The sequence below is a fragment of the Zosterops lateralis genome, assembly GCF_965231275.1.
Source record: "Zosterops lateralis genome assembly, chromosome: 1".
Classification (NCBI taxonomy): Eukaryota; Metazoa; Chordata; class Aves; order Passeriformes; family Zosteropidae; genus Zosterops; species Zosterops lateralis.
The window spans coordinates 138,711,192-138,731,218 of NC_139762.1; the positions used below are offsets into that span (position 1 = coordinate 138,711,192).

A 20,027-nucleotide genomic window follows, 5' to 3' on the forward strand; every position below is an offset into this window, starting at 1 on the left:
TGGGGAACAACAGAACATTTCTTCTGAACTTTTGAGATTTACCCAGTAGTTAAGTGTAAATCTATGAGCAACTTTTAAAATGGTAGCCTGTCAAAATGGAAATAATTTTTCCCCACAGTTTTGATCCATTTCATGGAAAAACATCATAACTCCATTTACCATCCAGGGAAGCAGGGAAGCTATTTTTTTTCACCTAATTCAGAACACCCAAGTTCAGCAAACTGTCAAAGCCAAATGAGGGTTCCGAGATTAAACTACTTCACAATGCATATTCATTAAATGTATGGGATGGGGATAACACCCTCCTGCCTCACAAGTACACAACAAAGCTCTAAAACACCTTTTACAGGTGATGGCTTCTCAGAGTTGGAACAGATGCACAGAGTCCCTCCACCAACACAACCACATGAGGACTCTCCTTCAGTGGTCAGCTCACTTTTATGCCTTTATGTCTGTGCAAGTTTGGAGATTTTCAAGCATGAAACACAACAGAAATACAGGTTTAAGGGTCACATTTTCACACACAACCCAGAGTCAATTGAGGTATTCAGCTGACCAAACAGGAAGTCACTCTAACCTTAATGTCCTAAGCTGACAAGATCTCATTCCACCTCCAGTTTAGACAGCCTGCATCCACACGGACTCCTAACTACAGGTAATTTGATTTAGAAATCAGTTCTACCTCAAAAAGTTGTCCCTTTTCCTGTAAGATTGCATAAAAGTCCAACCTCTCTAATCCTTACTTGTAGTAGATGTCCCAGTTACAACAGGACTGCAGACAGCATTACTAAAGCTTATTTAAGCTTCACCTAAATACCTCAGATTAATTTCTATATCCCAGCACTTCAGGGCTCTTGGAGGCATCTGCAATGCTGGACCAAACCAAAAAACTCTAAGACTCTGCACAATCACATTTTGAAAATACATGACTGGGACTGCAATATATAAAGGAATTTCCACCAGGCTTTGTCTTACCAAGTAAGACTGTCACCATATAAAGACATTAAATCAGGAATTTTTTTACAGGAGTCTGTTTATTCCTTCGTAATAACAAAAGGAAATTTATTCAAATGCACAACCAGCCTCAAGGAGAAACTAAACATAACTCCTGGGACTAACCATCTTGAGTTATTTCATAGCACAGACAAAATTAGATTGTTTTGGTTATTCTATCACCTATCAAGGTCCAGATCTGAAAAAACCCAATGAGAGCAACCATCTGTAGCATGATATTAACCATTACTAACTAACACTGCCAAGGACTGAGTAAGACAAAAGTTCCCAATTAAAGGATGTAACTATAGAGTATCACAGAAAGAACTAAGAGCTCTTAAGTAGGAGGCCAGTTGGGCACATCACCAGGAACACTCAGCTATTTGTGCACTATGCAAAACACTAGAAACTCAATGTGTTTTTTGTTTTTTTTTTACAGTAAGCAAAGATGCTCAAAAAAGTGCAACAGATACTTTTGAACTTGAGGCCTACCAGATTCTTCTCCAACAGAAACCCAGCTGCTCTGCACTTTAGTTGAAGAGTTGCTGCAGCACTTAACCTGTCACCTTCCAGGGCTGTCAGAGGCAATTGCACAGGACCCAGCCATGGGCTCATGAGAATGGAGCTGACAGGACAGGAAATGTGAGCAAGCATTACCATGCCAGGCTGATGTGATCAGAGCCTGCACTGCCTCACCTGGGTTGAGGCTATTATGATTTATTCAAGGAGTCAGAATTACAGGAAAGTTTTAAAGAAGGAAGAGGGAATGTAATGCACATTTCAGGTCTAGCAAGCTGTCTTGCTTGGGGGCAGGGCACTGACAGGTTATTTAGGTTCACAGCCCTCTTTTAAAACAAAATTAGGATAGGATTAATGAAGTATCAATATACATAAACAACAGAGGTATCTTTCTCAGAGTCATCCCTGGCAAATACAAACAAAGGTATAGTTTCTGTTGGCAAAAACCACTTACATTTGTGATTAGTTTCATTTTCATCTATTTAACCCTGTTAAGGATTTAACAATTTTAATAACTTGGGGTTTTTGATTTAGTCTAAAAGCAGGACTGTTTATTTAGGGACTTTTCTGTTAATGAAGTTGAAGCAAACATGTTTTTTTCTCACTACTTCCTGGTTACTCAAATTAGTTTGATTAAACCCATACTGGTAACCCAATGCTTGTTTGAGAGATTTATCAATTATTATAATGATTTTTTAAAATCATCAATTATTATAATGTCAGCTTTAAACAGCAGAATCCTGGATCACTAACCCCATAAAGACTATATCTCCTGAGAAAACAGAGATGTCTTTGTTCAGGATCTTGTGAAATAGGTAACAGCATTAGTGTGGACTGCAGGCAAAAATGCCAGAATGGTAGGAGAACTCTGAATTCAATACTGACACGCAGAAGATTTTTTTTGCACAGATTTCATCCATATTTAAGCCTGGAATTTCATTCTTCTGAAGCACTTGTCACCAACACTAGTCAGTAGAAAGAAAACTTTAAAATGAGAAACAAATATTTTAACCACTTTTCTGAGGAATTCTCCCTTGGTATTTTCTACCAAGAACACATTTGCAGCAATACGAAGACCTACCAGAGGTAAAATGGTCTAGGAAACTGCACACACAGACAGAACAGCAGTGCAGAGGCACAGCGCAGAGTATATGTGAAACACCATTTCAGGTTTTTATGAGGACGACAATATTTTTTTGTTAAGTTTCACAGAAAAGACTCAGAAGAAAAGTGATTGAAGAGAGATGGAAGAGGCCCTAAAGGTCATCCAGTTCCAACCTCCTTGCCATGGGTAGCGACACATTCCAATTGATCAAGTGGCTCAAAGTCCTATCCAGCCTGGCCTTGAACATTTCCAGGGATGGAGCATCCACAACTTCTCTGGGCAACTATACCAGATGCATCACTGCTCTTTCAGTGAAGAATTTCTTCCTACAATCTAATCTAAATCTCTCCTCTTTCAATTTAAAGCCATCCCCACTTGTCTAATCACCCCATGTCCTTGTAAGAAGCCTCTTTCCAGCTTTCTTGTAAGCCCCCTTTAGGTACTGGAAGATGCTGTAAGGTCTTCCTGGAGCATTATCCAACTCCCTCCTCCCATCTTCCTAGCAAAGGTGCTCCAGCCCCAGTTATCTCCATGACCCCCTCTAGACTCCTTCCAACAGGCCCACATCCTAAATGGTGGGAACCCCAGAGCTGGATGCAGCACTGCAGGTGGGCTCCCACCAGAGTGTCATCCCTGAATTTCTTGCTTTCAAGTGTTTGAGTCTTTGCAGCAGTTTCTCATGCTGCTTCATGTAAACAATATTGTATTCTTAGAATTTATCTCTATGTTTTGCATTCTTGTTCTCTGAGAGAGAACTTGACTGATGGTCATATTGACCAATGGAGTCAGGAGGTTGTAACCTCCTTGGGCCAATCTTGGCCCTCTGTACAAAATGTATATAAGCCTATTGGAGTAAGATAATAAAGAGCTTTCCATGTTTCACCAAGCTGCTGCCTGCTGTCCTCTGTGAGGCTCCACTCCCACGTCACAACGTGTTGCCCCTCTAAAGGGCAGGGGTAACACCAGAGCAGAGGGGAAGAGTCCCCCCCTCACCTGCTGCCCACAGGGATTTGGATGCAGCCCAGGACACCTTTGGTTTCAGGGCTGCAAGAGCACCTTTTGAGACCCTGTTGAGCTTCTCTTCCACCAGCACCCCAAGGCATCCTCAGGGCTGCTCTTGATCCATTCTCTGCCCAGACTGTGTTTCTGCCCGGGATTGCCCCAACCCAGAGGAATCACCTTGCACTTGGCTCTGCTGAACTTCACGAGCTCTGCACAGCCCCACAGCACCAATCTCTCAAGGTCCCTCTGGATGCCATCCCATCCCTGCAGTGTGTGTCAGCTGCACCACAGACCTGAGTGTCACTGAGCTTGCAGAGGGTGCACTCAGTGTCACTATCTGTGTCACCAAAGATGTCAGAGTGCAGGTCCCAGTGTCAGCCCCCAAGGAATGCTACCCATCATTGGTCAGCACTGCACACTGAACCACTGACCAGAACTCTGAGTGCAACCATCCAGCCAATTCCTTCCCCACCAAGTCCATGTCTCTGCAGTTTAGAGAAAGGAGTGACATATGAGAGTGCCAAATGCTTTGCACAAATCCACACAGATGATGCCACTTGATTTCCTCCCTTATCCACCAACCTTATAACCCTGTCAAAGGAGTTCACCAGTTTTGTCAGGCACATCTTGTCCTTAGTGAAGCCACCTCAGTGGTCACCAGTCAGACAACATGGGGAAATATCCAACACAAGCACTCCACATACATCTCAGGGGAATCAAGATGATTGGAACAGCTCCGTATCTACCCCACAAATCCCTAACTTCTGAGCCCTTCTCTGAACACATGAAACAGAAATAGGATTAGCACTTCAAAATTTATTAACGCAAAAAGACTTTACTCTCCCATGTCACTTACTGCAGACTGGAGTATGCCAGGATAAGGTTCTTAGTTTGCCACCTTGAAGCTAATGTAACTTCATACAATGTATCATAATTTATTTGCTCTCAAAAATAAGCCCACAAGTCTGGTTCTAATACCAAGTGATAGCAAATTGCAGCAACTGGTTGTGGTTTAGGGCAGGTGCTTTTCAGAGATATCAAGAGTACCTATTGTAATTCTGAACTGATACTCACCTCTCAGACTACTCCTATGCAGTGAGAAATTTTAGTTCATTTTAACTCTACAGAATCTTTAATGAGCAACCTTTAACAAATATCCAACTATATGTAATAAAAAAAAAATTCTAAAAGAAGTTGATGCCCCAAATATTGTGGTAAAACTATTCTTAAGTATCTAGGATTTTACTTACTCTGTCAGAAGAGGCAATTTATGTGAATAGAGATAATATTTTGTTTTCTGTGGAGCAGTCCTAGTGGAGATGCAGGAACTCATATGGTATGCCTGTTCTGTGCAGCTGTTTTATTGCACACCTCTGGATCTGCCTGGACCTAAGTTTAGGCTTCTTTCCATAGCACACACCAGGTTTTATTACAGTTCAGTGTCTCTATGGGTCAGAGGTACTGATCAAACAGCAGAGCATCTCCAGCCATTCAAAATACGGCAAGGGTTTTTCTACCAGCTATCCTAAATAATTTCAGTGTTTAGTACTATAAAGAAAGTTGACATTAGATAAAGAAGCAGAAATATCTTTCAGAAGACAGTGCTTCCCTTTTTAATAGCCAGTTTGCCTTTCTTGTCCCTAAGCTCAAGTATCTACATCTCAACATTTAGAGGAAAAACATCCTGTTTGCAAACACTGACCAGAGACCAAGGGGCTCCTATATTTCACCTTCCAATCTTTATGTGTCTGTATGCTTGTATATAGCTCTATTTGGTCATAAAGATGACTTAAGTCAGAGTTCCAAAGAGGTGTCCGCATGATGTGCGGCCTTGCACTCACTCAAGGAATATTTCATGAAACTTTGAACAGCAGCAAAGAAATCCCTGCAAGTTACCCTGCACAGGCCTGTGAAAAAAACACTGATACTGTGCAGAAAAAAACACATCAATTATACACAGTTTTTCTAAATAGGAGGAGGAAGGAATGGTGATTTTTTTTCCTCCATGAACAGAAAGTCTTAATTTCTAGTAGGAAGAAAAATCCATTGCAAACAAATTTAAAAAAATGCTAATCTGATTGTCATAACATTAACCTTAAAATTTTAAGCAGCACCAAAATAATAAAGTCCCACAGCCTACTGAATGTTGCATAAATGCTTCCAGGCAGCAATATTTTAGTGCAGGATAATACTTGGCAGTAAAGAAGTGTTAAGAATTCATGGTGGGCAAAGATATTAATGAAGCAGTCTCTACTCCTCCAGAACAGACCGCATAATTTAGCGGTCAAGCTATAATTCATTCAAGAATAACAATGGCTGAAGCATAAAAGGAGGAGAAGAAAATTTACACAATTAGTTCCTTAATGGTGCATTTTTAACTGCACTTACAGCTACAATAAGAAAGTTTCAAAGCCTGGCATTAGATTCAATTCCAAAATTTGTTGTTCCTTTTGATACTCTGAAGAGGAGGATCCTGCTATCCCAAAAATATGTTTCAACTTATTTGCTCTCAACATACTATTTTGTGTGAATAGTACCAATTTCTTGCATATTTATTCATTCCAACAAGAATCACTTCTACCTTAGAGCTCCTAGAGAACAGATTGCAGAACAGTAACATTAATGTTACATTAAGAAATAGTGAAGATACTAGTGAAATATCTTTTGTAAGAACTTAAATTTATTAAGTACAAATATCTGGCTTACCTTAGGGAATTGTTTTACTGGAATTAGAACTTTCTGTCCCAACTTCATATTCTTATTGATGACTACATCAATATACTTCTCTTCTTCCTTTCCTTCCCCTTTTTGGAATTTTTCAATTTCTGTTAAAGAAAAAAGTTATTTTTTCAGTTAAATGCAACTAAAAGCTGATAACCTTCAAATTAAGTATAAATAAATTTCAAAGCTAATACTGTAGCTTGTATGGCATATAAATGACACATTGTGTAATTAATACATGTAATTGGTTATACAAGGCCAATAGGGTAAAGCATGTTTCTTTTTTTTATATTCATGTTTATATCAGCACCACGAATTAGCATTGCAAACACTGTACTCAACACTTAGGATACATTTTTTATATGGCTCAAGTAGTGAAAACTACTCCTAGATACCTTTGAGCATGCTTAAATTTAAAAAAAAAACAGTTTAATAATCAATTTTATTCCTCTTCTATAAATAAAGTCTGCAGTTTTTATGGTGGCTTTCTACAGTGCACCAAGGAACAAATGTCAAGTTAATCTTTTGGAATTTCAGGAATGTAATTGAGACACATAGATCAAACCCAAAAATCTGAGATTAGTGTTATACCAACAATTATCAGGAATAGGATTTAGAAATTCAAACCCTGGCTTGCATGACTATTCATTCCAGAGATACACACAAAACTGACTCTTGATTATACTTTTCTCCAAATATTGACTCTCTAGTGTGCTAATGAAAAACTGCCGATTTCATTTTATTAGGGAAGACTCATGAGGAACATACAGGGAGACAAAGTGAAGCTATTCTGAGGTATTTGCTGGATTGGGTTCATCTTGCTTGAGGCTGTAGCATTAAACTTGTCAGCATGAACCAAAATCCAACCCATTCCAGAAGAACCACAGAAGTTCTTCAAAGGTAATTTAGCACTTGTCCTCCACAAGCATCTCCATATATCTTGTTAATTTGTCACAGCAATAAACACCCTTCTACTCTATTTGACCACCAGAAATTAAGGACATTCATCAAGACCTCCCAGTTTCTTTAATGGGAATGTGATCTTAGGTGAAGAAGAGACTAGTTTCTTTGCATTCAAGTTTTTATTACAATCAAAAATATAGGAGAAACCAGGCTTTAGTACACTTTCAAAGACAATCTGGTTTGAAATTAGGTCCAATGAAAAAACAGAATAAACCAACAAATTCCTAACTACAGAAAAAAAATCCATACATTATTAGCAGATTTTTAATTGAATACCAGTCCATTTCCATTTACCACCACAGAAATTAAAGTGCCAAGGTATTTTTTAATAATTGAAACTTGTCTTCCATGCAAGTTTCACCAACACAAAACAGAAAATAACAATGTATCTAAGTTACTGTTCAGTGACTGAAAACTAAGAGAGTCAAACCAGCCTCAGACTATCTAAAGGCTTTTTGAAGGAAAAGAATTCCACAGCTGTACTTTTGAAACTTGTCAAGTCTCTATGAAGTTTTTGATTCCTATGGATTGCAGCAATGTAAAAATTCTGGAGGAGCCCTAGGAAAGCAACTTTGCTCCAGCATGTCCTTTGTTTCATCATGTTCAGTTAAAAAAAGCCTCCAGGACCATTATTTCACCAGCTAACAACAACTAAAGAACATCTCAATAGTCAAAACACAGATGAAAACTGAAATTTCGAAATGCCACATTACAGTCTAGGGAATTATGGGCAATTAAACAGACGTAAAGTTACATCCGTTTAATTTGGAACTCATTTCCAGGTGAAATTAAGGCTAAAATTTTATAGAGTGTGATGTCCCCACTCAGAAATCAGGTGACTGGCATCTTTTAGAAGTCAGTTTTCCAAATATCACATTCAGGTGGAAAAAAAATACTATCACAGCATTCAAATACAGATATACATCTAACACCTCCCTCTTTCCCCATATAACAAGGGCAGTAGTGACAAAGCTCTTTGATTTCTATTGAAAAACAAGATTAAGTACTTAGAGGATTTTATGTTTTATGAGTAAAAAACACAACACCAATTTTTAAGGCTGCTGCTGGTATTACACTATTAGTATGAACACTCAAAGCTTAAAACTGATCAGAATTCTGCTGCTCTTCAGCAATATTTTACACCATGAAATGCTGATACAAATACATCCATTTGTTATGGCCAAAGCAAATGCAGTTGCAACAAAATTTGATACGATGCGATTTAGTATTGATTCTAAATGTTAGGAATAAAATTTGTTCAAAGTCAGAAAAGCACAGTTCAACTCCATTCAATATTAAATTCAATTAATGCCTTTTTCTGGTTGTTGGTTTTTTGGTGTTTTTTTTTTTTTTTTTTTTTTTTTTTGTGACAGAGCAGCGCACAAAGATTCCCAGGTAGTTAAATTGATCCCAGCCTGATACAAGACCCATATGAGTTCTCAGTCACTGCAATTAATGTTACAATAAAGGACTTTTTCCTGAAGAAACTAAATTTACAAAATAAAAGTATCTTTAACATCAAAGCCCACAAAGTTTTTATGAACTGGTAAAGCAAAAAAATTGTTTTCTCTTGTTGAGCTACATGCTGTATCCCCAAATGCACAGCATGGCCTACACTCCGATCACCCTGCCCACCTGAAAGTGAGAACCACAAGTTTATCACTCAGTGGTTTAAGGAACTTCCTAGAAATTGCCAAGAAATATTACACCTGGAAATGATTTGCTTCAGACACCTCAGATGCACTTAAAGCACTTGAGGAGTTAAGTACAGAGTTCTACCTCAGTAACATTCTTCAGCCGAGCCAGCTGCACAAAATCCTTAAGAGATCAGATCACTGCTAATTGTATTTCCTAAATACTTTAGCTTAGAAAAGTTATTTGAATTAAGTATTTGAAGGACTTGGTTACAAATAAATGCTAAATATGCCCATAATATGTGACTAAATTGAGCTAATAAAAAACATAAAAAGACCACTCTCTTCTTGCTTCAGTAGAAACTGAACTTCAAAGTCACTGAAGTAATTATTAAAAGAAACATGTTATTTACTCCAAAAATCAGTTTTCCTACCCCAAGTATCTAAATGCTTTATTGAACATTTTAAGCAAAAAAAACTTTTTTCTTTTACTTGCACTGTTTAAACAACTTTCTTTTTGCCTGAAGAAGCTACTGAAACCCTTTAATAGGCTGCAAATCAGCTCTCAGGAAAATGGATCCCAATTTTCCTCATTTGTTTTAAAGACAAATTACTTTACTAACAAACAGCCATAGCCCATTGCCAAAGCAGCACAAAGTAAGATGAAGTAACTTTTTCCTGTTATGGTCTAATGTTAATCAAATCTATTTAAGACTTTTTGCCTCTTCATCGCTATTATAAAAGACTTTTGTTTTGTATGAACAAAGTCCAGTATTTTATTTCTTTGAACTTGAAATCTAAGAAGAACAGGAAATACAGCTAAGCATTAGAATTTTATCCATATCCACACAGCTCTTGCAATCATTCACATACATCAAGCTTCAGATAATTAGGGAAAAAATCATGCCAGATCACACAGGAAATCCAATCAGATTTTCAAGGTCAAATGGATAGGAAGATTTCTCTTTTCTTAATCCTTAGATTACTGCACTGCTTAGCCATATGAAGCAATGCCATTTCCTTGATCACAAACAGTAAATAAACATGGGATTAAAGCTTACCATAATGCCAGAGATTAAAATCCCATGTTCTCAGACCAAGGATGCAGCTAACACAACAGGAATTTAACTGCCCGCAGTAATAACTGCATGGATTTTTTTCTTCACGTTTAATCATAGTAGAGATCTAAGCAATGATTAGTCCTCAGTTAAGTCACCAAGTAACAGTGGTAGATACATCAGATAATGGCAAAGTAGAATTGTTTCACATTATTCAGTTAGAATTAATCTTCCTGGGGCAGACCTACAATCCAGGATTCCAGCTCCCTTGGCTAAGCCAATATAAATACGTGTGTTTAATGCTGAGCAAAGTGATGCCCTATTTGTCTGTAGTAAATCAATATAATAAATATAAGATTGAATGTCAACCTCAAAGTAAATAGAAAGGTTTACTGCATTTGTACTTAAGACAATACTTCCTTTACATAAGATCAGGAGAAACAGAAATCGGGTCATTTTGCATGCAAATCCTTAAAGTTTCTACTATATTTCCTGAGATTCAGATGCCTTACCAAACACCACATTATATCCAAATAATTTTGTACTACTAAACTTGCACTAACTTTCTCCTACTTCTGGATGGAACAAGTGAAAAGTGTTCACTTATTCAAGGATATCCACGGCTCATTCAAGGATATCCACATGATCATGGCTCAAGAGAACAAGGCATTGATGGAACTGCACTGCAATTGCGCTAGAAGTAGTTTCCACATATATTTTGAAAGTGAAAATATTCTAAGAATTACATTATCCTTTAAAAATACTCCTAAAGCAAGTGGGTTTGAAAATTACTAACATTATACAATAGAAGTAATAGATTTGGCTTTATTTGGGCAATTTTATTGCCTTGTATCTAAGGAAAGGAAACTAAAATTTAGATTGACTCAATCAAGCACATTATACAACTACTCAAGCACAGCCCAACAGCAATAATATTTCTCAGTGAATTCTCAAACCTTCACAGTTGACTTAGAAGAATCACATCTTCCTCAATTCAGAAAGCTCTTAGGTCAAAGTGAAGGCTAAGTATCTTTACATATTTCCCTTTTCAGTGCTTGAAAACTCACTGCTTTTGACCATTGCTGGATACAGAACACTGAGCTGGATGGTGTCTCCTTCAGCATCATGATTCCTTCTGGTTTCACATGAGGAAAAAAAAGCAATGGGACTACAAAAAACCTTGATTTATTATTTTGCATTTTATGAAGACCCCCTTTAAGGAACACATTGAAGCTTTGGTAAGAGACAAGGTCCCACAAGAAAAGGGGGACTCCAAGTCAGTTGTAGCAGAATTTCAGAAAAAACCCATAAGCTTTTCCTTACAAAAACTGACAACATCAGCATTCCAAACTGTTGTTTATTTGGAAACTCTCACTGAGGCAAAACCCATAATTTATTTCAGAATACACATTTTAAGAATACCTATTCTTAAAAAATATTATTATGACTTTCCCAATGAAGCCGAGTCATAGGAAGTCCGCTGTGCCAGATGCTGACTAGTTGTCCACAGTCCTTCCAGGAGTTCTGGAAATCCAGAGTACAGTAACAAGATGGTGAACCCAATTACGATCCTAAATTTGATTAAACTGATGAGAGCTTAATCTCATTATTGCTGTAGTAAAATGGTCTTGATTGTGCTTCAGATTATACATCTTTTACCCTGGACTGCTTTATTCCCTGTCCTACCAGAGGATGATTAAAAGTTCTTTGAATCAGCACCTCTCCAGCCAATATTTCTCATCTTTTGAGCTGAGAACAGTATGGCACAGCATGAACTCATGAACTTGAACATATTGAATATATTTCAAAAGGTTTGCAGAAATAAACCCCACAAATTTCCTTACAACAGCCTCAGAGACCTACTACTTAACTCCCTGTTCTCTTAATCCGCATGAAGCTGGACAATCTTCCCAATTTTTGCACTAAATGGAAGAGGCAACCTCAGCCTCCTATTTTTGAGTATCTTAAAACATGTCTAGCATAGCCTGGTTTGCTTCAAAGCAGTTTCTCTGTGTAGGCATTCACCAAAAAAATGCAGAATTGCCCAATTTCAACTGTCTATACAGCCTCCCAATCCCCCAGAAAAACACACAAGTTCAGCAACTAAACGTTTTCTGATATGAGTAAACGCTTAGACAAATATCCCTTTTTCCACCTTCCAAGACATTTCCAAAGTAAATATTAATTAGTGTATCTTCATTTTAAAAAAAAGAGAAAATTACTTTAGTTCTCTAATCAAGCAAACAAAAATAACCTCAAAATACTTAAAATAAAGAAACTAAATATATGTGAAATGGCAACATTTAGACTCATCCTGAATGGGTTTAAAACAAAAAACGCAATAGACTTTTCAATTTTTTAATGCTGTTGCTCTATCACTGCACCCACCCCCATTCCTTTAAGAGCCTCAGAAAACTTCACCTATGCTCCTCAGCCAACATTTTAATCCTTTAAAAAGTCTTTTTAAAAATTGCAAGTTTTGCATTCATAATAGGTCCTCATTCTGAACTGGCATAGAAAGCAATGCATTTAGAGCATGAGTTGTGCATAAAAAAAAAAAATCACTAATTTGTCTCAACTAATGTGCATTATTACAATAGTTGAATTCTGAATAACTCTTTCATATGCCACCTTAATTTTGTAAAAGTAACTGACAATGAATCTAATTTAAATTTACAATAAAATAAGCAGTTCATGCTAGAGTGATGTCTACAGCATTCAAAATCCTTAAATTAATAATAATATCCCTGTTGAAGGACTCAAACCAATCTTTATTTAAATTGCATTCACAGGCATTATAAGTTCTACTTTACAGTCTAAGTACTACTATCTGCACTGATCTGAAAATACATTTCAGTCACCAATATGACAAATATTTTGAATGGGTTTTTTTATTTAAGTAATTCAAAACTAATTGAACACCTATTACCTTCACATCAAAAATGACTCCACTAAAATCTGTTTAGACTGATTGATATTAGCAGTAAGGTAGGAAGTACCACAGTAGGAACTGTCAAAATCATGAATAAGGTATTAACAGATGTTTAATCAGTCTTGCTCAGGAAGAAAACAAGATGTAGAGATAGATGTTAGTCCCACATCCTCAACCTACTCCACTGAAAATTATTTCTCATTGTTAAGATAACTTACAACAAAATACTACATCAGCTGTATGATTTACCTCCTGTACATTTACCTACAGCAGATCTTTAAGCATGAATATTTTAAAATTAGCAAGGTCAGGCATCCACTACCTACAAAAAATCAACTCATTAAAACATGAATTACAGAGCATCTTACACTACTTGGTGCAATTAGGATTCAGGCAAAATGAAGTTAATATTCTGTATCAAGAGTCCTTACAAGCAGTTCTTCCACCTTTTTCATTTACACATATGAACACAGACAGGTAGCTCTTATACAAGATTTCACTTGACATTTTGGTGAGACATCAAGACATCTTTCATCCTTATGTACATGGCATTGCAGAGTACTGCAAACTTTCTGTGACTTCTCTGATGACTTTCACAAGAAAATGCCTAAGTCAGATCTCAGCTAAAAAGGGGATGCAACCTGCATCTCTCAATATGGAAACATCACATTTTAAACTATTGCCAAGGTGAGGCAGCAGCCAAAGCACATCCAGTTGCTGACCCCTAAAACAGACAGAGCTGAGCACTATTAAGAGCACACTTGAAGGCACTGACAGACTGTAGCCTAAAAATCTGCCAGCAGATTCAAACAAACCATATTTAATACTAGAAGATAGCTATGCTAACAAAACACATCCCTGTGTTTTGTATAATTGATAGTTACACAAATAAGTGTACATTTGTTTACTTAGCATTATGCAAGATTTATGTAGCCGTCAGCAAAATGAAGTAGTGTTATCTTCTACTTCTCTAAAAATCATTTTTAGGCAACTAGAGCTCTGCCAGGAGCCTCCACACCAATGACAGAAGGCCAAGGTAGAGAGTCTCACACTCTGGCAACCCTCAATTCAGTAAGGTGTCATATCCCACTGATAATTACTAGTAAAACACAACTCACACCCTCTGTAGGTCACAATTTGCTTGAAATCCTCACTAAAGCAGAAGTTTCAGAAGACATCCACAATTACTGAAGGAGCTGGCTGATGTCATCAACAGGCCACCGTTTCTGTAAGGTCGTGGTCATAAAGGAAAGTCACTGATGACTGAGGCAAAGCAAGTATCAGTCCTATCTTCAAGATCAGGGAGGAGGATCTGGGGCACCACAGTGTGGTAAAACTCACCTTGATCTCTTGGAAGGTGATGTAGTAAACAGCTCTTGAAAACTTTTCCCAAGCATAGAGAGATGAGAGCAGTTTGCACAAATTTATGGCAGGGAAGCCACACGTACTAAACAGTGTTATGAACAACATGAGATGAGACAAGAGCTGATGTGTCTGTAGTAGGGCTTTTGATAACCTTCCCACATCCGTGAACTGATGAGGCACAGGACAGACACTTGGAGCATGAGGCAGGCTGAAAACTGCCCTGCCTGGCTCAAAGGGCTCTGTCAGGGGAACCACAACCAGGGGCCAGACATCAGTAGTGAGCTCTGAGGGTCAATGATATTTAACATCATCAGTGACCCAATTGATGGCACAGAGTGCAGTTCCAGCAGCTTTACACACAGAGAACTGTGAGCAATTCAAACACCAGAGGGTTGTGACGACACTCAGAAGTGCCTCAAAGAGGTGAAGGAATGGGCTGACAGCAGTCCTATGCAGTTCACAGAGAAGTGCAAAGTCCTGTGCCTGTGGAGGAATAACCCCATGCAAGAATGGAATGGCCTGGAAACCAAACAGCCAGAAAAGAAGCTTTGCAGAAGAGGATTGAAGCTCAAACAAGCTGAACACCAGCCAGGAAGCTGCACTTGCAAAGGCCACCAGCCCCTGGGCTGCACCAGAACAGCAGTGCCAGCACTTTGGCAGTGGTGATCCTTCCTCACATGCAAGTTCTAGCAAGCATCTTGATTTCTGTTTTGCTGAAGAACTCTGAAATTTTTTCAAGGAAAGATTTGTTCAATCTTCGGTACTTTAAAAAAAGTACTAGTTCTAATAAACTCTTTCCCCAGCTGAAGATTTATTTCTCTTGAAATACTGGAGCATAGAAAGCTATGATTTGTTACCTGAAAGTACAGGAGAAATTATGTTATTCATTAATCATAGGAATAGCTAAAATAGTCCAGAGAAACAGCTATGAACAGACAGTACAGCAGTCCATTGTTTTCCCTCTCCATTGTGCATGGCTGAAAATGCACACAGCCTGCAGCTCTTCCCACTGCTTCCCAGAACGCCACACTGTCCAAAATGCATTTTCTGTCCAATAAAACCTTGTCACTGTCCATATTTCACATAGAGTTAGGGAAAGAAACAAAGATAAAGCTATTTCAAGTATCTATATGTTTTTAAATTCTTATATTTAATTCAGTGAAATTCAGAGTTAGCACCAGACACTACTATGACTTAAATTCACATCCACTGATCCTACATAAGCTCCACCAGAAAGTATAACCTCAATCTTACTACAGAATTGATAAAAAACATCTATATATTCTGTGGCATTGCACTGATCAAGTGAAATCAGTGTGAATGCAATCACTGCTTAGAGCCTCTAAAAGATGAACCATTGAAAACAAATTATGCTGGAGTAACCTTCATGTATAATCTCTTGTTTCAACCTACTGTTCGCAATTTTCTCATCTTGCTGATTTTTAAGACAAGTTTCCTGGTCTTTTGATACAAATTTTTCAGAATCCTGAGACTGCCATGTCTGAAACTTGGTTTTACTAAAGCACACACTACTGATGTTCAAATAAGCTGTGAAAAAGTAATCTTGTATAGAAAGAACACAAAAAGACAAACAGGTGGATGTCAAGGGTCATAACACAGATGAGTTGTATATTACTTTTCAAAACAACAAAAAAAATCACATTTAAAAAATGCTTTCATAATATTTATGAAAAATGCAACAACCTAAAGCATCCTAAAGCATTTGTGCATTCTGATGCATAGATACAGGAAACAAACCTATGGACACTGGTTGGCACATGTAAAAGAAAAAGGATTAATTCCAACACAATCCTGGATTAGGTTAACACAACCCTAGCCCTCTACCCTCAAAGCCAGGGCTTTGGATGGGCTTTGAGCAAGCTGGTCCTGTGGAAGGTGGGCAGGGCAGACTGGAACTAAGATGACGTTTAAGGTCCTTCCAACTAAAACCACTTCATGATTCCTTCAGAAGGGCATCACTTCCACTGCCAGCAAATAAAAGAGGCAAAGCATCACTTTTGACAAAATTATTGTAGGCAGTACTTCTGGTTTTTTCACCCATGACAGTCCTGGGTTGCAGTACTAAACCCGGCAGCAAAAATGCATGAAGGCAGCCTGCACATCTTCTGTCCTATGGGAAAGTACAGCTTAAAGAAATTCGCGCAGTAATTTTATGTATGAGCCTCAACATAAATTGGATACTAAAAATTTCTAGCATCCAAGTTAAAAATTAACTAGCAGAGTGATAACATTAATTACAATCCCTTCCACATGCTCAATAGCAGGCAAATCCCAATTATTTTCTGTGTATGAAGACACACATTAGACAGAATTAATGCATATTGTTACCACATTCAATTTTTTTCCAAATATTATGCTATTAAGCTTATTCTCATGAAATCAGTTGAACCACTTCAGAGAATTGTAGAACAAGATCAGACTCTCCTAGAAGTGTTACAAAACTTGAAAGTTCATCTTATGGACTCAATCCAGCTGCAAATCATAAAGGAAAATGTCTCTCAACAGACCAGTTCCTGCAGGAAAGCAGCCACACCTATAGCTGCACTAAATCTCTGCCTTTGTAGGACCATGTGCCTGCCCATGTAGTACCTTCCTTGAGGAAGATAATCTTCCAACTTCCATAGCATCTAGGAAGAAAGGGTTTTTTCCTTAAATTAGTATTTCTAGCATTCACCTAATAGAATATTATTCATCTTTCCAAATTTAAGAAAAAAATTAAACAGACCACATTTTATACCTACATAAATATCTGAAGTAACTACCAATTTACACCAGTAAGCTTTTGATGAAACATAATAATCATTTTGATGAATAACATCTTATAAAGGTAAAATATACTGTAGCTTTAGTAGCATTTCTGGTATGGGTTTACTTGCCATAAGAAACAGCTCTGACTCAAATCTTTCTGTAAAGAAAGTATCTTCATGTTTACCTCAAACAGAACTAAGAAGCTCCTCCTGAGTAAGTTGTATTTTGGGTTAGTAAATTCATTTACAAAAAGCATCTTTCTTCAGTAAAAGCATTTTTAAAGGCCCAAGTTTCTTTCCAACAGACATGGTTATGGTATGGCTGTAAGAATCAGGAAAACTGCATGTTCTGTGCAACTACTCAGCAGTCAAGACATTGCAAATTCTTTTGTCTTACTAATTTGTTTTGAAGACAGTTTAAAGCAAATGCTTATATAGAAATCTAAAATGTGATGCCTGAGTTTTACTGCAACCAAATTATACCACGTAGTTAATTGATAAATTAACTTAAAACATGTTACTGTTTTAGTTTTAATCCAGCTAATTTCAAAATGCCAACTTTCACTGAACACAACTTTTTCCCAGTGACAAGTATGCATGTTCTTAGGGGAGTAATTCCAATATTCAATAGTTTAAATAGCAGCTTTCAGTACATTTCCACAGATTACACACCAAAAAGCAATACTACAAAGTGTCACAGGCACAAGTCACTGGCATCTCTAAGGGCAGTGGAACAATTCACAGCCAGGGAAGTTCACCTACATTCAAGGTGAGGCAGCAAGAACAAAACTGGTGATATTTTTAACAGTAGTGCTGGGAACCTGCACAAGCTGCTTCTAACCAAACACCTGCCCTGCTTGTCCCCCACCTGCCTTCACAGCCCCATATAGTCAAGTTTCTGCTCCTTCATTACTTCTGCCTGCCAAGAAACAATAAGAAAAGTGCCAACGCAAAATACCTGAGGTGCCATTACCTCTTGATTCAGTGATGCTTAAATTGCTTTTATATAGGAAAGAAAATGTTGACGCTCCATTTTCCAAAAGTACAGAATGAAGTTATCTTCTAGATGCGGCAGAGGACAAAGAGAATGCATTTTAAAAAATATAGATGCTTAAGAAACAAAGTCTAGGTACCTTACAGATGAAAGACAGCTGAGACAGCAATAACCAATTAACAGGGTAGATTTTTCTATTGCTCCTTGCTACTAGAGAGAAACAAAGTAAAAACATGCACTTGGAAAGAAACTCAAACAGTCACAATGATTCTTGTGCACCCATGAAAAAGTCTTCCTAGAGAAAGGGGCATGTGTTTCTAAGTTTCAAATCTCACTTTCCCATCGGGATTCATCGACCTTAGAGCAAGGGCAGGAATGACACGTCCAGTCACATACAGAATAACCACTCAAAAAGGCTGGAATGTGTTATTTTGCATACATCCAAGAAATAAAGATGGTTCACTGAACTGAAAAATCTGACTGCGCACTAACACATCTGAAAAGAGCATTTAACCACAGGGAATATAAGCTCTTTCTCGTGCCGACAGGAGAGAAACTCACAAATCCCTCTACCAAATCTGACATGTGGGTTTAAAGACTCAACCATCAGTGTATCACAGAGCCAAAAAACACCAGAAATGCTACAATCAATTTTCATGGATCACAAATGGAACTACATTCCCAGAGCCGCTCTTTTTGTGGGATCCCTTTCTAAAGCAAGACACAACTAATTTACTAAGTTACTACTCATACTTCCTATAACTAACTTTAAAAATAGGAACATAACACTAAATTATCAGAAAGAGCTGGGAATGAAGAACAGCTTGTTTCACTAAATTCATACAGCCTTTACTATACCCTTGCATAATAACTAACTATTGGCAGTAGCCATTGACAAGATCCATGAGATTAATTATGTAGCTGGCCAGGAGTATCTCTTCTGTTTAATCTATTTTTCTGAAGGAGCCATCTGCTCTTATTTCTTCATTTTGTGGCTTAGCTTGAAATTGCATTCCCTATTCTGTTAGGATTTCATTTACATACATGTAAAATTTCTCCCATGTCAGGATGGCTGTCTTGAGGATGAAATGCTGTAAAGGGAAAAGGTGTTATTAGAAAAATTTGATTGACTGTAATCGATACAGCTTGACCAGCTAATTACTCATCAATAAAATGAAAGAAAAATAATGCTAACATTTGTGTTATTACAGCACAGCTTGACATCCATTACTAACTGTATACACAGCCATATTTAAGGTACCAAACCTGAAAAAAGAAAACTATGTTTGCTTTCTGCATTCCCTCCACTCAGCTCTTCTCTGATGACTCTGCAGAAAAGCTTCAAATCTCAGCTTTGGTAACAGCAATGAAACCTTCCCAAATAAGGAGCCAAAAAATACCTTATACAGATGCTGACAAGACATACCTACGTGATTAACATTATTTGCACATGCTTAGAAATAATGAACAGTTACTGTTAAAACACTTACTGACATACAGGGTTGAGCTCTAGCCAGTTACTACTCCAGTAATACAGTTAAGCAAAATATTCTGAAAGAACTGGAAAGAATTACAGAAAATGTAGAAGCCTACAGTTTCACCATATAGTTTGTCCAAGTGGGAAAGAAAAGTACTTTCAATTCAATTATTTCCTATCTATTTCACTGCTTTTCTCAGAAAAAAAATGACCAAGCAGGAGGCTATTCAACAAGCTAAGTACTTTAGCTATTGCCTAGAGTAACTAAATAAATACTCAGCATCAGCCTCATGCAAGGCATCATAGCAAGCAGCCTCCTAGCCCAGGCAGTCATTGGAAACTTTGGTCATTGCTCTGAACACATGAACAGGAATAAGGGATTGGTGCCTTCAGGACCTACAACCTACTCAGATGCAGAAAATACATCATGTTAGCACAATGCTCAGCACACCACTGAGGTCTAAAGAAACTATGATCTATCAGTTAGGAGAGCAAA

At 37.6% G+C, this 20,027-nt stretch overlaps 1 protein-coding gene across 1 annotated transcript in view; it reads right to left on the reverse strand.

Moving 5' to 3' along the window:
- KHDRBS3 (KH RNA binding domain containing, signal transduction associated 3) overlaps nucleotides 1–20,027 on the reverse strand; it is an 87,071-nt gene that overhangs the window by 54,931 nt on the left and 12,113 nt on the right. Inside the window, exon 2 of the mRNA XM_083855959.1 lies at nucleotides 6,326–6,444. Coding sequence (XP_083712085.1) covers nucleotides 6,326–6,444 — 119 coding nt within the window. The remainder of the gene's footprint in view (nucleotides 1–6,325; nucleotides 6,445–20,027) is intronic.